Source organism: Dromiciops gliroides, chromosome 1 (assembly GCF_019393635.1).
Source record: "Dromiciops gliroides isolate mDroGli1 chromosome 1, mDroGli1.pri, whole genome shotgun sequence".
NCBI lineage: Eukaryota > Metazoa > Chordata > Mammalia > Microbiotheria > Microbiotheriidae > Dromiciops > Dromiciops gliroides.
In genome coordinates this window covers 530,755,513-530,777,134 of record NC_057861.1, presented here as the reverse complement: position 1 = coordinate 530,777,134, position 21,622 = coordinate 530,755,513, and the positions used below count along the sequence as shown (strand labels likewise).

General features: G+C 36.1%; 1 protein-coding gene across 1 annotated transcript in view; it reads left to right on the top strand.

Moving 5' to 3' along the window:
- SDK1 (sidekick cell adhesion molecule 1) overlaps positions 1-21,622 on the top strand; it is a 1,142,665-nt gene that overhangs the window by 809,541 nt on the left and 311,502 nt on the right. The window contains 1 exon segment of the mRNA XM_043999243.1: positions 13,519-13,655. Within this exon segment, the coding sequence (XP_043855178.1) occupies positions 13,519-13,655 (137 nt within the window).

Genomic DNA, 21,622 nt, shown 5'->3' with positions numbered 1-21,622 from the left:
GGGAAGTTTTCCCAGGTATAACCTATGGGTTGGGGTAGTACGACATGCTCACAGAGAGTCATGGGACAGATTTCTCTAACTCCGTGCAAACCTGAGGAGTACTTTCCTTCAAGGAAGGAAAAGTTTACCTGAGCCTATTTGGGGATTCATAGTACAGGTTTATGATTAGGCTATATTGATAGAGTGGAAAGAGCACTCACTGGCTCAGACATCAGAACTGGATTCAAATCTTGACCTCTCTGAGCCTCAGTTTCCTTATCTATAAAAATTAAGGGGTTGAGTCTGTAAGGTCCCTTATACCTCTAGCTGTACAAACTAATGATAATCTTATTTTATTCCATTTCTTTTTAAACTACTAAGGAAGAATAGAGAGAAGAAAACATATCATTTTACAGGTGGCTAAAAACAGAAATTTTAGATTACAGTAGGATTTTCTTTTATGCTTATTTTATGGGAAGTCTGATAGCATTTGTTATTTAAGATCTCACCTGTGGCAACTGATAATTCTCCAGTGTGCATCAGAACCGAACACCTGCAAATGACTTAATTTCTAAAGTGAGATAGAGCGTAGTAATTACAACTGATATAATAACTGAAAACAAATGAAGGACCTTCCATACAGATCCTTTCACCCAAATTTTCATATTATCTCAGCAGACTTGTCATTGGAGGATTGTAATGAGTTTGAATATCAGTGAGAAGAGAAACGGAGATTTGAGGCTGAGCAGTTCTAGCTATCTCTCTGGAAGGAGAGATTTCAGTAATTCCAAATGATTACATTATAACATACTTGTAGTTGGAGCGGTTGTTAGTATGACATGACCAGGGCTTTGCTCTAGGCTGCAGGTATTTAGGGGATAGAGTGTTTCTTCGCCACAGTGATTAACATTCCTGTAACTTACATCATGATCCCCAAAGTGTCACAACTACTTCAAAGCCACCCCACTCCCAGGGTTCAGTCTCTTAATGCCAATCTTTCTCCCATCCGCTTTTACAGGTACATGATGATATCAAGGAGACTGACTCCTCCTTCTTCTGACATACTTTTGTCCATAATCAGCCCTCCTCTGTTACCTCCCCTCCCTCAACTGACTTTCTCCCAGGTGCAAGAATTCTTAGTTATGGTTTTGCCTATAGTTACCACCACAAAATTTAGCATTTGAATATTCCCTGATTAGTTTAGTCTTATCTCCCTAGCTAGTTTGCATGCTTCTGTTTGTAAGGGACGTTGACAACATATGCTTTTTCTTTATTTCCCATGATACATGGGATAGTACTGAGCATACCCAAGTGTTAAATAAATATTTTTGATTGCTATGTTGCTTATAGTCACATGTAAGACTTCACCTCTTCTTATGAACTCAAAGAGTAATTCCTATGTATATAGAGTTCAGCAAAAGCCTAAATTATAAGGCTTACTGAAAAGCCCTGACCCTTAAAGGGGGTTAGAAGAGTTAAAAACAATTCTCAATAAAACCACTCCTGATCAAACTATAATAAAGGGTAAGTAATTTAGTACTTTCTTGAGAGTTATCAGGGCCTTAAGCTGACCTGTCGTCTTCAGAGTAAAGACATAGAAGATAGGTTTGACCAAGTCATCATTTGTGAGTTAAAGGGGCAAGCTTTTATATAGAAATAATGTGTGTTTGATCACCCCTGCCATAGCAATTCACCTTCAGCTACCATTTTAACAATTACTTTCTCTTGAGCCTTTTTCAAAAATGTTTCTCCTAAACTCACCTAGTTTGCTCTCCTTCATAAATAAGTCATTTTAGTTAATTGTATATTATAGTGTCATTTATGGCATATTTCTTTTTCTATTTCTCTCTAGCAGGTACAAGCTAACTCAATGCTGGGAAATTTTTTCTAACATTTTTCTCTTGAACCTTCTTCATTTGTTTTTGTATATCATTTTTTTCTATTAGTATTTCTCCCAGTCTTTTATTTCCTTTCAGACTTTCTGGCAGAATGCCTAGCCAAAGTAGATTCATTATATAAGAAATCACAATTGACATGTATATAGTGTTTTAAGATTTACAAAGTGCTTTTCCAACAACAACTCCATAAGAGAAGTAATGCAAGTATTATTCTCTTCCCAATTTAGAGATTAGGAAACCAAGGATCAGAGAGGGTAAGTGACTTTCTCTTCACCACAGAGCCAGTAAATGTCAGAGTCAAGTTTCACAGCCAAGGCTCCTGGTTCAAAATCAGAACTTTTTTCTATTATGACATGCTACTCTTAACATAGGGTAACACTTCATTTTACTGGCATCTTTGAGAAACAAGTTATTTCACATTACTGAAGCTTACTGACCCTATTACTTGCCAAAGCTATTATTTTAGTTATTTTGAACATGGGTATTATACACTAAAATTTAGAACATAATACCTGCTTTTTGATCTTCTAAAATAAAATATTGAATGCAGTTTTAACCTCTTCTTGATGGTTTAAAACCATCATTTTTTCCCTCCATTTATTTCTTTTGTTCTGATCTCTACTCCCTTTTTTAAAATAAGCGTCTGGTCTCCACAATTAATTTTGCTTATATTGTTTTGATGCTCTTCTGCTTCAGAGACTCCCCTATCCCTTTCCTTTTATCTGTCATCTCAAATTACTTGAATTAGCTTAAATTGTTACTCTACGTTTAAAATTTTATTTTAAAATTCCACTTTTGAATCTTATGTTTCTTCATCCAGATAACTATGTGGTTCAAAATCTTACCTCTATCCTTCCCAAGATCTTAGCATAAGGAACATTCTTCTATGATACCCTTTTCCAAGGAGTCTTTCAGTTTATTTTTTCCATAATTATATCTCCTTTTCTATTCTTAAGTCTGTTCTCCCATTCATGATATTGATATGTAGATAAATAGATAAATTTGTTAGCTATATAGTGGATATAGAAATTAGGAATTTCTTCTGACCTTTCTCCTAGTCCTCAACCAGCTTGAGCAACTTTCCATTTTGTCATCCCCTCCCCTTAAATATAGTGATTTGTTTCTAGGTGGTTTAGGCCATGGAATGTTAAGTTAGTCTTAATTCTTTGATTCTTTACTTTTACTTTCTTTTACTTTTTTTGCTCCTTAAATACTTTTTTTGTTTGTTTTGATGAGGCAATTGGGGTTAAGTGACTTGCCCAGGGTCACACAGCTAGTAAGTGTCAAGTATCTGAGGCTGAATTTGAACTCAGTTCCTCCTGAATCCAGGGCCAATGCTCTATCCACTGCACCACCTAGCTGCCCCTCCTTAAATACTTTTTATCACTTGTTGATTTCTTTCTCTTCTTGTACTCATTGTCCAATTTATTTTATAAAAATAATCGTGAAACATGAAAAAAAATCAATTCACTGCATAATCCTATCTGATTATTATACTTATTAAGCTTTCTTGTGGTTCTTCTATTTGAAGTTTTTAAGAGGCAACATATAGAGATTAGTTTGGAATCTACCTCAGACCCTTACTAACTGTGTAGCTCTGGGTAATTCACTTAACCTTTTTGGAGCTGTTTCTAAATTTATATAATTAAGTAGTCAGAATTCTGTATATATAAAACTCCTATGATACTTTTTCATGGATGATTAGGCTCAGAATTGCAGGATGCTTTGGGGGTTACATCATGAGTTCCTTTCATTTCTAGAATACACTCCAGCTTAAGATACTGTAAGGGTCTAAAATTCTAGCTATACTATCTAAAATCTAATGAGTGGTCGCCAATAAATTATAAGCTTTAGCAAGAGTATTTAAGTCTTTAAGTCTTTATTTATTTATTTATTTAGTGAGGCAATTGGGGTTAAATGACTTGCCCAGGGTCACACAGCTAGTAAGTGTTAAGTGTCTGAGGTCGGATTTGAACTCAGGTCCTCCTGACTCCAGGGCCGGTGCTCTATCCACTGCGCCACCTAGCTGCCCCTAAGTATTTATTAAAGAACATTAGGAGCAGAGAGAAAGGTAAAAATCTAACTATTTCTAAGAGACCCTATCATCCGACCCACCACAGCGAGGTCAGGAACAAAAAGGACCCAACATCTCCTGTAAAACTCGGCACATCCCCTCCACACATGCACACACAGCTCCAAGCTAATTGGCTGATAGCTTTGATAGACAGTACCCATGAGCAAATGTCACTTCCTGACACCAAGGACATGACCGCATGGCTTGCCCTCAGACGCCTTCTCCTCATGGCGGAGCTTTCCTACAGTAACTCTCCAGCAGGTGGCGTCATTCCAATCGTTACAATACTACTCCAGTCTTTTCTCAGATTGCTCATAGCTGAAGAGGATTCTTGGATTTTAAAAATTATTATTTCATAACATTTTCATTTACCCCAAGTATGTTGTTTGACATTGGCATTCTAAAATTTAACAGCTACATGCCTTGGAGTTTTAAACACCACCATGGTGAGCTGTAGATTCAATCAATAAGAACTTCATTGTTTGTGTTCAAAAGGTCAGGTACTTTTCTTATACTTTTGCCTTCACTGTGATATTCATTTTAAAAAATATATTGTTTCTCATGTGAGACTGATGATCTTTAAGTTATCTGTGTATTTTTTCAGAATCATGCAATTCAGCATGCATAGGATTTGTGTTCATTTAAATTTGCTGTTCTTTGTTTCTCTTCTATCAAATTTTTATCTACTTCTATATTTTTTTAGTTCCAATCATATCATTCTCTTTTTCATAACTTCAAATATTTCATAGAATTTTTCCATTGTGAATTTGAAGTTGTCTACTTTGTTGCTTGTCTTCATTAATTCATATTTAAGATCTCTGATTTCCAACCTAATTACCATTCTAATGTCTTGCTTTTAAAGGATATTTCTTCTTAGAACCAATCTGGTGTCTCTTGTTGCTCTTGGGAGTTCTTAGAATTTTTCGTTTTTTTTTTCATGGAAGGTGTTTGGTTTATTTTCCTTCATATCATAACACTTGCTTAAACTAGTAGAAGTCTTTTTTGAATTATTTTCTCATTTTTTCATTCTGCTTTTTACCCTTTCACGTTATGACTTTCGCTGTTGGTTTTTCTTGGATTCTATACTTCCTCAAACTTTGTATACTTAATTTTTTCCTCTGTATTCCTAGTAATTTGTCTCTGGCTCCCTAACTCACCCTTTTGTTTCCACACTCCCCTTTTACTACTCTGACCTGCTTTCTCTTGTACAACCTCTGAAGCCAGACATGCTCAGCCTCTTCATTTGGGGACTATGGGAGGCCAGCTATTTCCCTTCCCAGAGTGAATTCTGTGGGGAAAAGACTGTTCCTAACTAACTAGGTTTTTATTCCTCTTGTCCTAACTGGCTACATCCTGCCACATCTTCCACTTCCCTACCTACCCTTGGCAGATGTAGTGTTTCTGTTACATTGTGGCAGAATAGAATCAATGTTTTCTTCCTTTTCTGAGATCTGAGAGTGGGCTAAAGATTGAGTCACCATAATGGTAAAACTCGGGATCCTTAAATACAAATCTAGGAGGTCAATTCTTCTGACTTTACCCTGTACAGGGTATATAGGAGTGGGTGGGAGAGCTGTAAGTATTTAATTTTCCTAACATTACTTGATAAAATTTCTACCTTGTGTGGTGCATCGATTATATTATATATTCAGTTTTAATTACTCCATATTTAGCACATATTTCCTTCTTTAGAGTCTGTTAGGTTGGAGAGGTATGAGGAATACACTTACTCCATCATCTTGATAACCATGTGACGAGGATTATCTTGACTATAAAATAATCAAACTAGTTCCATGAGTTATTTGTTCAATTAATTGACAAATATATATCAATTGTCAAGCAAATGTCGATAGACTGACAAGCAACTGTTCTTTTCCGTATCATGGATTCCTTTGGCAGTCTGTTGAAACCTGTGGACCCCTTCTTAGAAGAGTGTTTTAAAGTGCACAAAATGAAATATATCAGTTTACACAAGAACCTGATTACACTGATATATAGTTATCACAAGGTATATATAACAAATACAGACCAATACAGACACCAGATTAAGAGCTTCTGGTCTAGGATTATTTGTTTCTACATAAAGTATCCACAGTCTGCTGTGCTATTTTGAGTACATGTATCTGTTTTCAATACTTTTCTTTCTCTTTCCTCATTGTCAAGCTATTGACAGCCACACTTGACACTATGATTGCCTGCGCTGGGTTACTGTGCCAGAGTTTCACTTGTTGCTACCATTCTTCTATTGGTAAAGAAACCAAATTAATCATAGAATCTCAGAGTTGGAAAGGAGCTTGAGGACCATCTAATACAATCAGTAGCTGAGCAGGATTCCAGTCTGCAACCTCCGAGAAACCTTCCAAGACAGTCCATTTCCACTTTTACTAGAGCTCTAATGAATAGTATTTTTTTTTCTTACATAGAGCTGAACTCTACCTTTCAGTAACTTCCACCCATTGCTCCCAGTTATCTATTATCTTCTGAGGCTAAGCAGAATTTTGAATTCTTCCATATAAAAGCATGTCAGGTACTTGAAGACAACTATTATATCCCTCCCTTTACCTCTTATCCAGTTAAGCATCTAAGGTTTCTCTAATTGATCTTGTGATGGAATCTAAAGCCTGCCCACCCCCCACCACCCTGATTAGCCCTCTCCAGATGCACTTGAACTTGCTAATGTCCTTCCTAAAATGTAGTATTCCAAATGTGACATGAAAATATTTAGGGGAGAGGAATTAGGTGAGTGCCTCAATATCACACTGTTTACCCATTAATCTTGCCAGCTACCAAAATCTTTAAATCATTTTCTCAAAACAACTGTTTCCTACCTCATCCTCTCCCATACTTGCAAAATTGATTTGAACCCAATAACTAACTCTCTCTCTCTCTCTCTCTCTCTCTCTCTCTCTCTCTCTCTCTCTCTCTCTCTCTATATATATATATATATATATATATATATATATATATACATTTGGCCCATTTTCCTAGGCCATGAAGATATTCTTGGTTTCTAAGTATGTGATCGAATATATTGACTTTTTTTTCTTTTTTTGGTGAGGTAATTGGGATTAAGTGACTTGCCCAGGGTCACACAGCTAGTGTTAAGTGTCTGAGGTCAGATTTGAACTCACATCCTCCTGACTCCACAATATTTTTCTGATCTTACAGTGTAGTGATCCTGTTAAAAAGGAACAAGCTCATTTTGGTATGATCCTATTGAAGAATTCAGGTGCTTTCAGGGTTTGAGGAATAGAGTTCAGTATTTAATAATTACAAGGGAAAAAAAAGATTTACATAGTTTGAAGTCATAACTGCTATGGAGCCTCACCTGGCCCCCTGGATGTTGATCTCTAGGATATGAGGCATGCATCTACAACCAAAAAGGGAATGTCTTTAATCTTTCTGGTCAAAGGCCAAGATTGAGTGATTTTCTTCCTCATTTGGTGCTGGCACCTATTATAGTTTCACTAGAGGGAAAAGGGTCAACTAGTTCAAGGTTACTTATTACAATGGTAATTCCTCGGTTTCCTAGACCAGTAGGAAGGATGAGCTTCTTCCCTGCCCTTAGTCAAGCAGGACATACATAATTAAATAATGGTATATACATATATACATATAAATTATGACAAGGAAACCAACTCTATACAGGATCTTTAATAAAATATGTCCTAGATATTTTTATCAGAGATAGCTACAATAGGATACAAAAGTGATTAGAGAACAGCATTTACATAGACATGATGATATGGAAATCAGTCATTGTTACAAAATTGGATAAAGGAGAAAGAATAGATATGCTATTCCAAGCAAAGCTTAACTGATCACTTCTTGACAAGCATAGGCACCTGTTCATGACCTAAGTACGTAATTTTGCCTTACTGAGACAATCTTCATATTTTAAGCTATAATGTACAGAGTATATTCTATTTAATCTGTAATCTATGATGACATGATATATCATATCATATACAGAGTATATTCTGAGTTAAGCCACTTACTTTTCTCTAATCCTATAAAGCCCTCCATATTCTCCACAATTTCCATTTCAATCCCTTTGATTGAGTAAACAGTTATTAATACTTCCTATGTTCAAAGCTCTATTCTAAAAACTGAGGAGAAACAAAGTTAAAAACAAAGTAGATCCTGCCCTCACAAAGCCTATATTCCACTGTGTGCCACATGTGTCCCCATATGTAAATTAAAAAAAAAGGTATTTTGAGAATGGAGAAAGACAAATAATTGGGGGGACCAGGGCATTAATGGAAGGCTTCATGAAAAAGGTTATACCTTAGCTGAGCCTTGAAGGTTTCTGACAGGTGAAGGTGAGGAGAGTGTGTATTCTGAGAATGGAAAATGACTTTGGTGACTTCCTGGAGGTGGGAGACAGTGTGTGGAGTTCAAGCAGCAGGCAGCAGTCCAGTTTGTCTTAGATATAGAGTGTGTGAAAGGGAGTAATGTGCAAAAAGTTGGAAGTGTTGATAGGAACCATATTGTGGAGGGTCTTAAATGTCAGACAATGACGTTTTTATTTTATACCATGGTATTCAACTTATCCTTTCCTCGAACCACTTGAAATTCTCTCTCTTAAAATTTAGGATTTTTGTCCAACTATGCCCTGCCTTCTTGATCATGTATTCTACAATAGAATGGTCACTTTCCTCTCAACATTCCCATCACGATTAATCCAGTAACCACTTCCTCCTTGTTGATCCAAATTGTGTCTACTGTAGCAATTCTCTGTCACTTCCTCCACCTTTTGAAGAAGAGTCAATCTGTGTAGGGGTCTTTTCAGCGAGCAAGCCCTTGGCCTCTTAAACATGTATTTCATATAATCAAACTTGCCAGGTAAATGACCCCTGAATGGATAGCCATTATTATATAGCCTATCAATTAATTTTTATGCCAGCAATCCCATCAATGAAATGGGACAGTTCTAATTCAAATTGTGGCCTTTTTTTAGCCTAAAAAAGAGAATTATCTGAAATAATATTGAGCTTTATGCATAAGAATTCAATGTTTTTGGCTTAGATGATTGTTAAATACCTGTAACAGAATCAGAATTAGAACTGGAATAACTCAGTTGATGAATAACTACTTGAGTAAGAAGTTGACTGTAGAGGCAGCTAGGTGGCACAGTGGATAGAGCACCAGCCCTGGAATCAGGAGTACGTGAGTTCAAATCTGACCTCAGACACTTAACACTTACTAGCTGTGTGACCCTGGGCAAGTCACTTAACCCCAATTGCCTCACTAAAAAAAAAAAAGTTGACTGTACTATTTATAACTATGTATTTCATATTTCAGGGTACAGAGGCACAATTTCCACATTTCTATAAATGTTCTATCGATTCTTATAATTTGTAATATGGGAAACATGATGAATTCCTTGATATGAAAAACAGATGTCATAATCTGGTTTTTTTACCTGCCTATCAGTCAAAAAACATTCAAGTGCCTACTATGTACCAAACAATCCTGTTTCTTACTATTCTCTCACAACACAAAGAATCTCCATTTGCATTAGCCTCAGTGTTCTCCAAAAAGAGTACTTGTTATGTGCCCCTAGATATGACATTTTAAGGTAAGAATTACTTATCTAAACCATATCCATCAAAACCATGTTCAAAACAACAACAACATAATAATTAGTATTACAATTATAGCTAGCATTTATATAGTGCTTTAAGTTTTGCAAAGTGCTTTATAAATATTATCTCATCCTCACAACAACCTTATTGCTATTATTAGAAAATTAGTATATTTTTTCATCTTTTGATACAAAAAAGGGAATGATTTTGAATTTCTGTTCAATGTTCTGACACAGAATTATGGTCTGTGTTGCTGCTATGGTCCCCAGTGCTTGAGTAGTGGTCCCAATTTTCTTTAGTCATTCTCATAGGCAGATGGGAGAAGATTAAAATATGTTAATGGAACAGAATATGGTTAACACCTCTGTCATGGGAAGGGCTTATTTTGGATTCTGAGATGCAGATAGGAGGACATCCTTGATCTCCCATGAGCTATCAACAATTTCAGGCAGGCAATTAATATACCACTAACCAAGGAGTATGAGAATGTAGATGAGAGTCCTCTCCATTCTATTCCAATCTTTATTACATGGTTTCCAAGATGTTTTTTATAATATTATTATTCTTGTCAATAATAACATATTTGCTAGAACTTTATGGTTTATAGATAAATTTTAAGAAAAATTTGGAACTAAAAATCCTATGAAAACAAATGTTGAAAACTATCCTTACATGTAACTGTAAAATAATAAATACTTTTATAAAAAAATTTAATTTGGGAGCAGCTAGGTGGCACAGTGGATATAGCACTGGCCCTGGATTCAGGAGGACCTGAGTTCAAATCCAGCCTCAGACACTTGACAATTACTAGCTGTGTGACCCTGGGCAAGTCACTTAACCCCCATTGCCCTGCAAAAAAAAAAAAAAAGAATATCCTCTTAGATCAAAGGAAAAGGAAAATAACTCATGCATACAAAAAAAATTTAATTTCATTTAAAAAAAGAAAGCTGTTTTATAAAAGTTCTAAAACTCCTGTTTAGATTTCACTTTCATTTAACCAAGTCTTTCTCTGCTTTCAAGTTCTAGCTCAATCCTTCACAAGATCCTACATGAGGAGCAGCTAAGTGGCACAGTGCATAAAGCACCAGCCCTGGATTCAGGAGGACCTGAGTTCAAATCCAACCTCATACACTTGACACTAGCTGTTTGACCTTGGGCAAGTCACTTAACACTCATCGCCCCGCCCCATCCAAAAAAAAACCCCAACAACAACAACAAAAGCCCCCCAAGATCTTACATGAATACTTCACCCCCGATCTCCAAACTCTTTTAGAACTTATAGTCAGCCCCAGATCATATAGTACTTTGGATTATTACTTTCTCATGTTTGTACATCTTGTCATCTAGATTGGATCATAAATTCCCAGCGGGCAGAGATCATGCCTCAAACTTGTTTTGTATAGGTGGAAGAGAAAGGTATTTCAGGGTACTATTTATAAAACTTGGTTTCAGAAAGAGCTATAGACAGCCTACCTAGAATTCTTCTCTCTTTCCACCTAACTAAATCTCAACCCTCCTTAAAGATCTCCTTCAAACCCAAGTTTTCTATCCATTATAATGCCCAGCTTAGACAGGGGAGATATTAGGGTAATTCTTTTTGACTAAATTCACATTTATCCATTCAGTAAACAGATTGAACAGCAGCTATGTACAAGGTATAGTCCCTGATGGAGTCATTGAACTCATTCAAGAAGTATTTCTTGAGTATTTCCACTATATGAGGTACTATCTGGAATAAGGAAACAAATTTAAGGCATGATGCTGTGCATGTTGCCTATGGAAATTTACCCAAGAGAAGTAGTGTTAAAGATATTATCTAAGATATGTGTATATATGTATGTATGTGTGTGTGTGTAAATAATAAAAAATAAGATGAGCCAGTCATCTAGCAAGAGAAGTAATTGATAGACAACCCAAATAGTTGCATTGACACCTCAGACATATTAAATTAAGAAAAGCAAAGGTCTACCATGTGTTCTGTAGATTCTATACAAAGGATTTGTGGGAAAATATGGACAAGAATCACACAGGATCAGAATGCACAGTGGGTTTGCAGCAGGATCCTGGAAGAAGAGCCCATCATTTATAGAGCTTTCAAACTACCAAAGTAATAGGATGATCCCTCTTGAACCGCTTTTCTAAGAAAACATTAATGTGTTTGTTAATCCAAATTGCTTCTACCCTTCCTTAGTGAGGACATTTTTCATTTACCATTTCCCCCCATTTTTTAAAGGCTCGTTTAAATGATCAAGCCTCAGCCTTATACACATGATAATATATCTCTGTCCAAGAACTTGGATCTCAAAATATTAGCTGTTTCTTCATAATGACAGTACTATACAGTAAAGGAAACTGGGACTATATACTATACTTGTTCAGCTTCTTCAGGAAGTAAAAACATCTCTTATGTAGACACAGTAACCCAGAATATTGATTAGCTGCTCGTTTCTTCAAATTGATGTTCATGGTGTCACCAAGTTACATAGCTTAAGAGAAGTTCCTATTCAATATATATATTTATCAGGGATATATACTTTTTCTTCATTTCTAATTTGGATTCAGCTGTTACTACTTCAGTAATTTTAATTTTGTTATGTTGAAGATGAGACCGATTTATATTGGAAAATAATAGAAAATCCAATACAGGAGAAGTAGAACAAATATTTTTATCCTAGCATGTTCTTTACCTTGGGCTTAATCAGAAATCTAAGGAAGATTAGATTATTGAAAAGCTCAAATAGAAATAAGAGCTCCTTTTCTGATTTAAAAACAATTCATGATTAGAGGGGGAAAACAGGAATATAGCTCAAGCTCAATTTGTTTTTATTTTATTAAAGTCACAATCTATATTAGAATAGAATATAAGTAGAATAAATACGTGGGTCAGAGAACGTTGTTTTACTTAGGTGGCTGTAAGCATGTAGCAGTTTAATAAATTTAAAAGGGTAATGAGTACATTCTTAATTAAAGAATCAAGTGTAATTATGGCTTCTTGCTCTGACCTGTGTGGGTCAGCAGTAATTGATGTCTGGGAGAGAATCAAAGACAGGTTAGTAGATGGAATGAGTCAGACCTAGATAACCCCTTCTACTCTCACTGCTGGGCAACATTTAGCTAAGATGCATCAGCCCAGAAGAGCCACATAACCAATTCTTGCTCCCACATTTATAAAATGTGAAGGTTAAATACTAGATTTGAACTGGTTGTGATTTGTGGGCTGGCAATACCAGTGGCTTAATGCAGTAGGAGTTTGCCACCCATTCCCTAGTAAATCCAAGGGAAAGTTTTTCTTAAGAGCAACATTTATTCTTCAAATATATACATTTTAATTGCATTTCCGTTTTATAGCATTTCTCATGGGTTTACTGTTTTATCCAGCATTTTAACTAGATTTTCTACTTGAGTCCTTCCCCCCAAATCTCCATTATCCAAGAGAAAGGCATCATCCAATGACAGCATAACATCTCATCTGTCAATAAATCCAAGAACTCTGTTACCTAAGAATAAATATGGTAATTTTGATGAGCAACTCTATATGGTTAGTGTCATGTCTTCTGCTCACCTGAGTATGAAAAATTTTGCATTAAATCATATCTTCCGTGTTTTTTTTGCTGTGTGTGTATGGTTTACTGCTGTTGTATTACTAGAATCTAGGTGTAAAAAAATATTGACTAGGTCATTAATTTAAAAAATACTGTTGGAATATTGACTTTTTCCACATTAAATAACAGTAACATTAGATGTTTATTTGCCTGCTTTAGGAACTTTAATACCAATTTTATCTTATAAATAACAAAGAATTGTGAATAATGCAATTTATGAGAAGGGGCCTTCTTTTTTGGACAATGTATCATACATTTATGGGCACCATTTATTTCAGCGTGATGTATTAGGTCTATCTAGACTAAGCTGGAAAATGAACAATTCATTGATTCTGATGTGTTTGTGTGTGTGTGTTTCTTTTCTTTCATTTTTTAAGTGAACTGCCTCATTCACCTCAAAACCTCCTGGCTAGCCTGAATTCTTCCCACAGCCGCACTGTGATGCTCTCCTGGGTTCGACCCTTTGATGGAAACAGTCCTGTGCTTTATTACATTGTGGAGCTGTCTGAGAACAGTAAGTAGAGGAAAAAATTACCACCTTGGAAAATGATCAGAATTCCTTTTGAGCTTTTAAAATCCTTAACCTTTACCACAGACTGTAGACCTGGGAACAAGGGACAAGATATTACTCTCCTTGAAGGACCCTAAATTAAAAGATAGCTGTTACTTAAGGAAAGGTAAAAAGAGATCATAGTACCTGTAAAAGGAAACAGGAGGGGCAACTAGGTGGTGCAGTGGATAGAACACCAGCCCTGGAGTCAGGAGGACCTGAGTTCAAATGCGGCCTCAGACAATTGACACTTACTAGCTGTGTGACCATGGGCAAGTCACTTAACCCCAATTGCCTCACCAAAAAACAACAACAACAACAACAAAAACTAGTTGTCAAAAGGAAACAGGAAATAGTAACAGGAAAGGCAAAAGTCAGAGAATGGACAGAATTGAGGCTCAGCAGGATTGCCATCTGTCCACTTCCTATTTTTCCTGGCATGGGTAAAAACCATGAAAGGAAAAATCAAAGTAAATAAATAAATAAACAATGCTCTGCCCTTCAGGCATGTCTCTGTATAATAAGAGCTACTGAGGAGTTTTCCTATACATATTCTGTTGCCCTTTTAAAGCCAGAAGAATTAGCAAGGAGACAAAGAGATCATTGCCAAAGGTTGAAACTATTCATTAAAATAAACTTCTTTTGAAGGTGTGTGTGTGTGTGGGGGGGATTTTTGTGGATTTTATTTATCTATGCAATTCATGACTATAATTACCATGGATAAATTGAGAGCTGACTATAACTTATTTGGAGAGCTGATGAATAGCTAGTTGATGGTACTAAATAATAATAATTAGAATAATGATGGTGATCTTTATGGCTTCATTGAACTATTCAAAACAACAATAAGTAACAAAGCTCAGGTATCTATACCTCTTTGAAGCTTGCAAAGTACTTTCCTTACAACAACCATAACAGATAGGGAATGCAAATATAATGATCCCCATTTTATATATAAGGGTCCTGGATAGAACTTAGAATGACCATGTGGCTTGCCCATGGTTAAAAAAATAGCTAGTGAGCATAAAACTCAAGACTCAGACCCCAGCCTCCTAACTGCAGGCCCAATACTCTTCCTATTATACCACAATGCTCTATCTGCATGTTTTCAGGGATATAATTTTTTTTTAAAAAATAAGTGGCATTCTTGCATTTAAATACATCTCAATTTAAAAAAAAAATAAATGTTTGTTAATAATAGAACCAAATTGTTGCTGTTTTTGTTCAGCCATTCCAGTCATGTCCAGCTCTTCATGATCCCACTGGGGGTTTTCTTGTCAAAGATACTGAAGTGGGGGCAGCTAGGTGGCACAGTGGATAAGGCACTCTGGCTCTGGATTCAAGAGTACCTGAGTTCAAATCCAGCCTCAGACACTTGACACTTCCTAGGTGGGCAAGTCACTTAACCCTCATTGCCCCTCAAAACAAAACAAAACAAACAAACAAAAAAAGATTCTGAAGTGGTTTGCCATTTCCCTCTACAGCTCATTTTGCAGATGACAAAACTGAGGCAAACAAGGTTAAGTGACTTGCCCAGAGTCACACAACTAATAAGGGACTGAGGCCTGTTTTGAACTCAGGAAGATGAGTCTTCCTGACTCCAGGCCTAGCACGCTATTCACTGTGCCACATAGCTTCCCTAGAACCAAATTACATAAACCTATTTTTAAATTCTTCAATTTTAAAACTAGATTATTTCAGGAGCAGCTAGGTGGCGCAGTGGATAAAGCACCAGACCTGGATGGATTCAGGAGTACCTGAATTCAAATCCGGCCTCAGACACTTGACACTTACTAGCTGTGTGACCCTGGGCAAGTCACTTAACCCCACTGCCCCGCAAAAAAAAAAAAACCACCAAAAAACTAGATTATTCCAAATCTAATAATATTATAAACAATTTACTTATCAAGCTAGATATAGGCTTATTTGCTTATAGTGCTTGCTATTGATAAGTATTTCATAATTGGAAATAGTGTTTGTTATTGATGTGTATTTCATAATTGGAAATAATAGAGGATAACATAGTTCACCTTGTTAAGTTACTTCACAATAATTTTCATTTTCCCTTTCCCTGTTACTTATATATCAGTATTTGGGAAGGCTAGAAAAGTAAGTTGGAAACATGTTATTGAAGACCTTGTATTATGGACCTCTAATTTTTACTTTATCCAGTAGTCAATAAAGAGCCACTGAAGCTTGTTGAATATAGGAGCACCATGATTAACAGCAAATGTTTTAGGAAGATTAATCAGGCAGCTGTGTAAAGGAAGGTTTAGACAGAGAAACACTAGAATACCAGTTAAGCTATTATATGGTTGAGAAGAAATGAGGACCTAAACTATCTCCCACTGAATGAAGAATGTGGGTATGAGAGATATTATCAGGGGAGAATTAGCAGACCTCACAAACTGATTGGATATCATGGGATGAAAGATAATGAAGAGTCAAAAATTAGAATTTAGAGGGGCACGGGATATATCGTATGTGTGACACAAGCTATATGACATGGACAATCTCTATGAGCCTCAGGTTCCTCATTTGTGAAATGAGTTAAATGGTCAGGTGAGATCATGCTGTGTAAACTTTTAAGTGTGATACATCATCATCTACCATCATATCATCATTATCACCACCACTACCACTACCATCACTGTGTCTCAGAGGTTATATTGCTTGTTTGCCTGGGAGGATAAAAGAGAGAAATTAGGAGGAAGGATAGATTTAGAGAACAGACATATGGTACACCAAGACCAATTCAAGCAAATTATAGATATTCTGTAATCATGCTTCTTCCTTTAAGATGCAGTTCAAGGACCATTTTCTGTACAAAGCTTTTCCTGATTCCTTAACTACTATTGTCCTCCCTCTAAAACAAGAGCTTTTAATACTTTTTGTGTCATTGATCCCTTTAGCAGTCTGGTGAAGCATAGGAACCTCTTCCCCGAATAAAGCTTTTAAATGCAGAAAATAAAATTCACAGGATTACAAAGAAACCAATCATATTGAAGTAAAATCATCAAAATATTAAAAGCAAGTTCATGGATCCCAGGTTAAAAATGGCTACTATAAGACAACCTTGCATTTAAATTAAAAAAATATATTTATGATACATATTTATATATAATTTTTATTTTTGTGGACTTCTTGTCTTCTCCCATTAGATTATTAGTTCATTTCAAATAGGAATTATTTTAGCTTCTATACTTGTATACTCAGCACCAGTCATGGTGTATGGCGTATGTCGGGGGGAGCAGAGGGAAGAGAAGAGAATAAGTATTTATATAGCACCTACTTTATGCCAGACACTGTGCCTAGAACTTTATAAACATTATCTTGTTTGAACAATAACCAAAAAAAAAATCCCTTAAGAAGTAAGTGGTGTTATCTCCATTTTATAATTAAGGAAACTGAAGCAAACAGAGGTTAAATAACCTGCCCTATTTGAACTCAAGTCTTCCTAGCCCCTGGCCACAGTACCACCTAGATGCCTCAATGTATGTAGGAGAGCCTTAATAAAACTGATTGACTGATACTTGGATTTCTTCTATTTTTGGAATTTTGTACATGAGCTACTTTTTTATATGAATGTAAACTTTGTATTACTGAAAAAAAACAAGTCATGGTGAATGGTCATCTTTATCAGCATGTTTGCTTATCTCTTTAAGCTTTTTATTCTTGAAGTTTAGTGTTTTTGCAATATCAAAGGTGTGAAGTTTGGTGTCATCTTCACTGAACTGTGGCTGAGGTGAATGGGAACACATCTTACAAGATGTGGAGCACAAAGACACAAAGGCAGCAGAAAAACCAGGAAGGATTAGAGAAGAAACGGAAGGAGAGAAGAAATATTTATTAAGTGTCTATCCTGTTCCAGGCACTGTGCTAAGCACTTTAGAAAAAATAACTGACTTGATCCTCACAACAACCCTGAGAAGTTATTATCCTTATTTTATAGTTGAGGAAGCTCAGGCAGACAGTGGTTAAATGACTTGCCCAGGGTCACAGAGCTAGCAAGTACCTGAGGCTGAAACATTGAGTAGTTGAGTTTGTCTGAGAAGAGTACACAAAGGGAAGATGAGAAAAAAGGTTGGAAAGATTGAAGAGGAATTTAGTGACTATGACCTTTTCAGTAAAAATCTTAATAAGGAAGCAGGGAGGAAAAGTTCATCAAATCGGTCTATCTAGTCAATAGATATTTGTTGACTATCATTGATTAGTCAATTTACTCTGGATGTTGATTTTCCTGTTTCAAGAATAATAAGTGACAGTGCAACATAGGAAGCATGAAAGATGCAAGGCAGTTTAATCCAACTCAATTGGACAAGCATTTTTAAAGTACCTTTTAAAGGGGCAGCTAGGTGGCGCAGTGGATAGAGCACCAGCCCTGGATTCAGAAGGACCTGAGTTCAAATCCAGCCTCAGACACTTAACACTTACTAGCTGTGTGACCCTAGGCAAGTCACTTAACCCCAATTGCCTCACTTAAAAAAATAAAATTAAAAAAAAATTTAAAGTACCTTTTAGATGTGCCAGACACAGCATTAAGTAGGGGACAAGGGCAAATGAAAATGGCCCCTGCCATAAAGGAGCTTACATTTTATTGGTTGAAATGGTATGTATAAATGAAATAAAAAGGCATGTATTAAGTACTTTCTGTGTCAAGAACTGTACTTAGCCCCCAGGATACAAGTACAGAAGCAACACATTCCCTACAGTCAAAGATCTTGCTTTCTCACAGGAGGAGACAATACTATAAGGAAGTGGTTGCCTTCCCATGACCTCTGGCCATGGTGCTGACCAAGATCAGTTAAGAGCCTGTCATGGCCTGAACTAGGATGGTGAAAATGGAAAGGGACAGATGTGAGAAACATCAGTCAAATGGGTATAGATGTGAGTATCACGAATGAAGAAATGACAGAAGTTGGGGAATGTTTGAATTCAGGGAAGGATATACTTTAAAAAATTTTGTTGTTGTTTTGATGTGATACTTGCCCAGGGTAACACAGCTAGTAAGTGTCAAATGTTTGAGGATGGATTTGAACTCAGGTTCTCCTGTTTCCAGAGCCATTGCTTTATCCACTGTGCCACCTAGATGCCCTGGGAAGGATATACTTGAGACAATGTAGAAAGGGTCGAAATTTCCTAATATGAAAAATGAGAGAGTTGGACTGACTGACCTCACAGGGCCCTTCCAGAACTGAAACATTAAAACTCTAACTCCAAAGTAGTATGAAGATCTTGGGGGTGGGGGGAGGGGGGAATTTGGGGCATTAAAGATGATCGATTTAATTTAAACACAATGAGTTTGTGATGACAGAATGACATCCAAATTGAAGTGTCCATTCAACTTGGAGTTCTCTAAATAAAATCTATGCTTTATATTAACTGGTTTTGTTAACATATATCTTTACTACAAAGCTGTGTCTGGAATGTTCCTTGAATTTTATTAGTGTTTCATACAAGTTAAGTCTGAAGAATCAGTGTAGATCTTTGTGGAAGAACAGATATGAATTTTTCTTCAGCTACTAGAGTCCTATAGCCTTTCTCATATGGCCTGCCTAGGCCCTGAATGATGTTGATGTGTGATTTGTCTTGTTGGAACAGTTAGCCTTACATGACTTGGATTTATGATACAAAGTCTGTGTTGCTTCTCATGGAACATTTTCGATTAGTTCAACTTGCCTTTTCTCTTTTGGTGCAATAAGTGTCTTTTCCAGTGAAGAATCTGTTGATAGTCTTACACATTCGCTCCATGAACTCATTTGCTTTGATTTAAAGTGTTTTTGATTGTCACAGTATATGTTAAGCATCTTCATTCTTATTTGCTATTACATGCATAAAAGTTGATGGACTTTGTAGTGTCTTCCTTAACATAGTGGAAAGAAACTGTTCTTTATGCTTCAAGAAGTTTTAATAGTGTCTTAAACTATATGTGTATATATGTATCTCTTATCAATAATTATGCTATAATTACCATGAAATATTTTCATTCCATTTTTCTTTGGATTTCTGTACATTGAATGTTACTTTCAATAATATTTGCTCCATTTTATTTACTTATTCAGGATCCAGAGTGAAAAAAATGCTTAACAAAAGTCCCAGTGTTTGCCTTTCTTCTTTTGCTGCCTAGAAGATCAAAGCTAATTCACTGTGTAACTATCTGATCCAGCTTGTTCAGTATACCTATTTCTTTCATCCTTTAACTTTTTTGTGTTGTTGGGGTTTTTTGTTGTTGTTTTTAGATTATTTCTATGTTTCTTTGTACTGTTTTGTAATATATTTTATCTTTGCATGCTGCCTTAAATCCTTTTGAGACATAGAGTATAAACCACAAATGAAAATTATGGCTATATAGGAAAAATGAATGAATGAGCCAAAAATATCTGCTAAAGACAGATTATTGTATGTGTTTTAGCCCCAAGGGGAAGAGGATAGATGGATATTTAAGGAATTATTCCTGTGTTATCTAATCACACATAACATAGAATTATAAGGTAACAAATATACAAACTCATTCATGTAACCTGAACCCAGATATCAATTTCTTTCCTCAATTTTTTCCTTTATCACATAGAGTAACTCAACTGGCAGCTGGTACTTGGCTGATTTTATGCAGCTTGTGCAGATCCACATATATATCCTGAAATAACTTGTAATCACCTCATAGAATCTCTGAACAGAGTGACTTACCCTGGGGCTCACACTTTCAAAGATTCACTTCTCCATCTCCCTTATGGCTCAAATATCCTTTGGGTTCCCATTGCCCTTTAGCAGAGGACTATGTACTTCTGGCACCCTGTGCTCTAATATGAACCTTACAGTTGTATTCTTCCCATATTCTTCTTAGGATACAGGAAGTGCATTCTCTTACATTATTTCCCTATAATCTGAAAGATCTCCACTAAAAAAATTCTCTGATTTCTAATTAGCACTTTCTATGACTCCTTCCCACTACTCTAGGGTGATTTCCCTAAGCCAAAGTTTCCCTAGACCTACTGGGGTTACATTACAGACAAATAAAAACCTGAGCATTTGTTAATTTATGGCTCAGACACTGACAGTCTAGGCTTTCCAGGTGCCACCACTTTTCTAAAGGAATGATCTTTCCAGACACCAGAACCGAAATGTGAACTTAGTGAACCCTATACTCTTCTCCAAAATCCAGAAGTACTGTGTCCCTTAGTAGAATATCTTTCCTCATCTCAGACGACCTCAGCTTTTGACTAAGTACTTGACAAACTGTTCTTAGTGCATTGTAGCTGATAGTCTACAAATAGGGAGAGGTAGAAAATTTTTTTTTGAAATAAAATCAGAACTTAGAAAATATCAGCCTACGTTCAATTTCTTATGTCATTGGCAGTTTATTGAGTTCTTTGACTGCTTTCTATCTCAGGCATAACAAATTCCCAGTGTTCTTTCAGACCTGTCTGCCTAGATGACTTCATCTTATTCTTCCAATATTAGATTTTTTGGGTCCAGGTCAGGAGATTTTGTCATTCTACCCTGGTTCTGTTTACATTCATTCATCCCAGGCATACTAAAAGCTACAAGCCGTGTCCCTCTAGATGATTTCTTAGCCACTTTCTAATGTTGTGGTTTGTTCTCTAATAACATTATAGCTACATACTCTGTAGTAAATTCCTCTTACACAGCTTCAAGTCCCAGGACCGTATAACCCGTAGCTTTAAAAAAGTAATTTCCTACTTGATACACTAGATTGTTCCATAGGGTTTTGTTGTACTGCTTTATGTATTGTGGGGAATAGAGTATATTCATTTCATGGGACTAACTTCTCTGTTAACCTATCCGCTAATAGCCAAATGGGTCCTATATAAGCTCAGAGAGAAAAAAAAAATCTCTGTATTTGGACATACCTATCTTTGAAAGGTCAGGCTCCTCATGCCCAAGTTTCACTAACTCAACTGTCATACCAC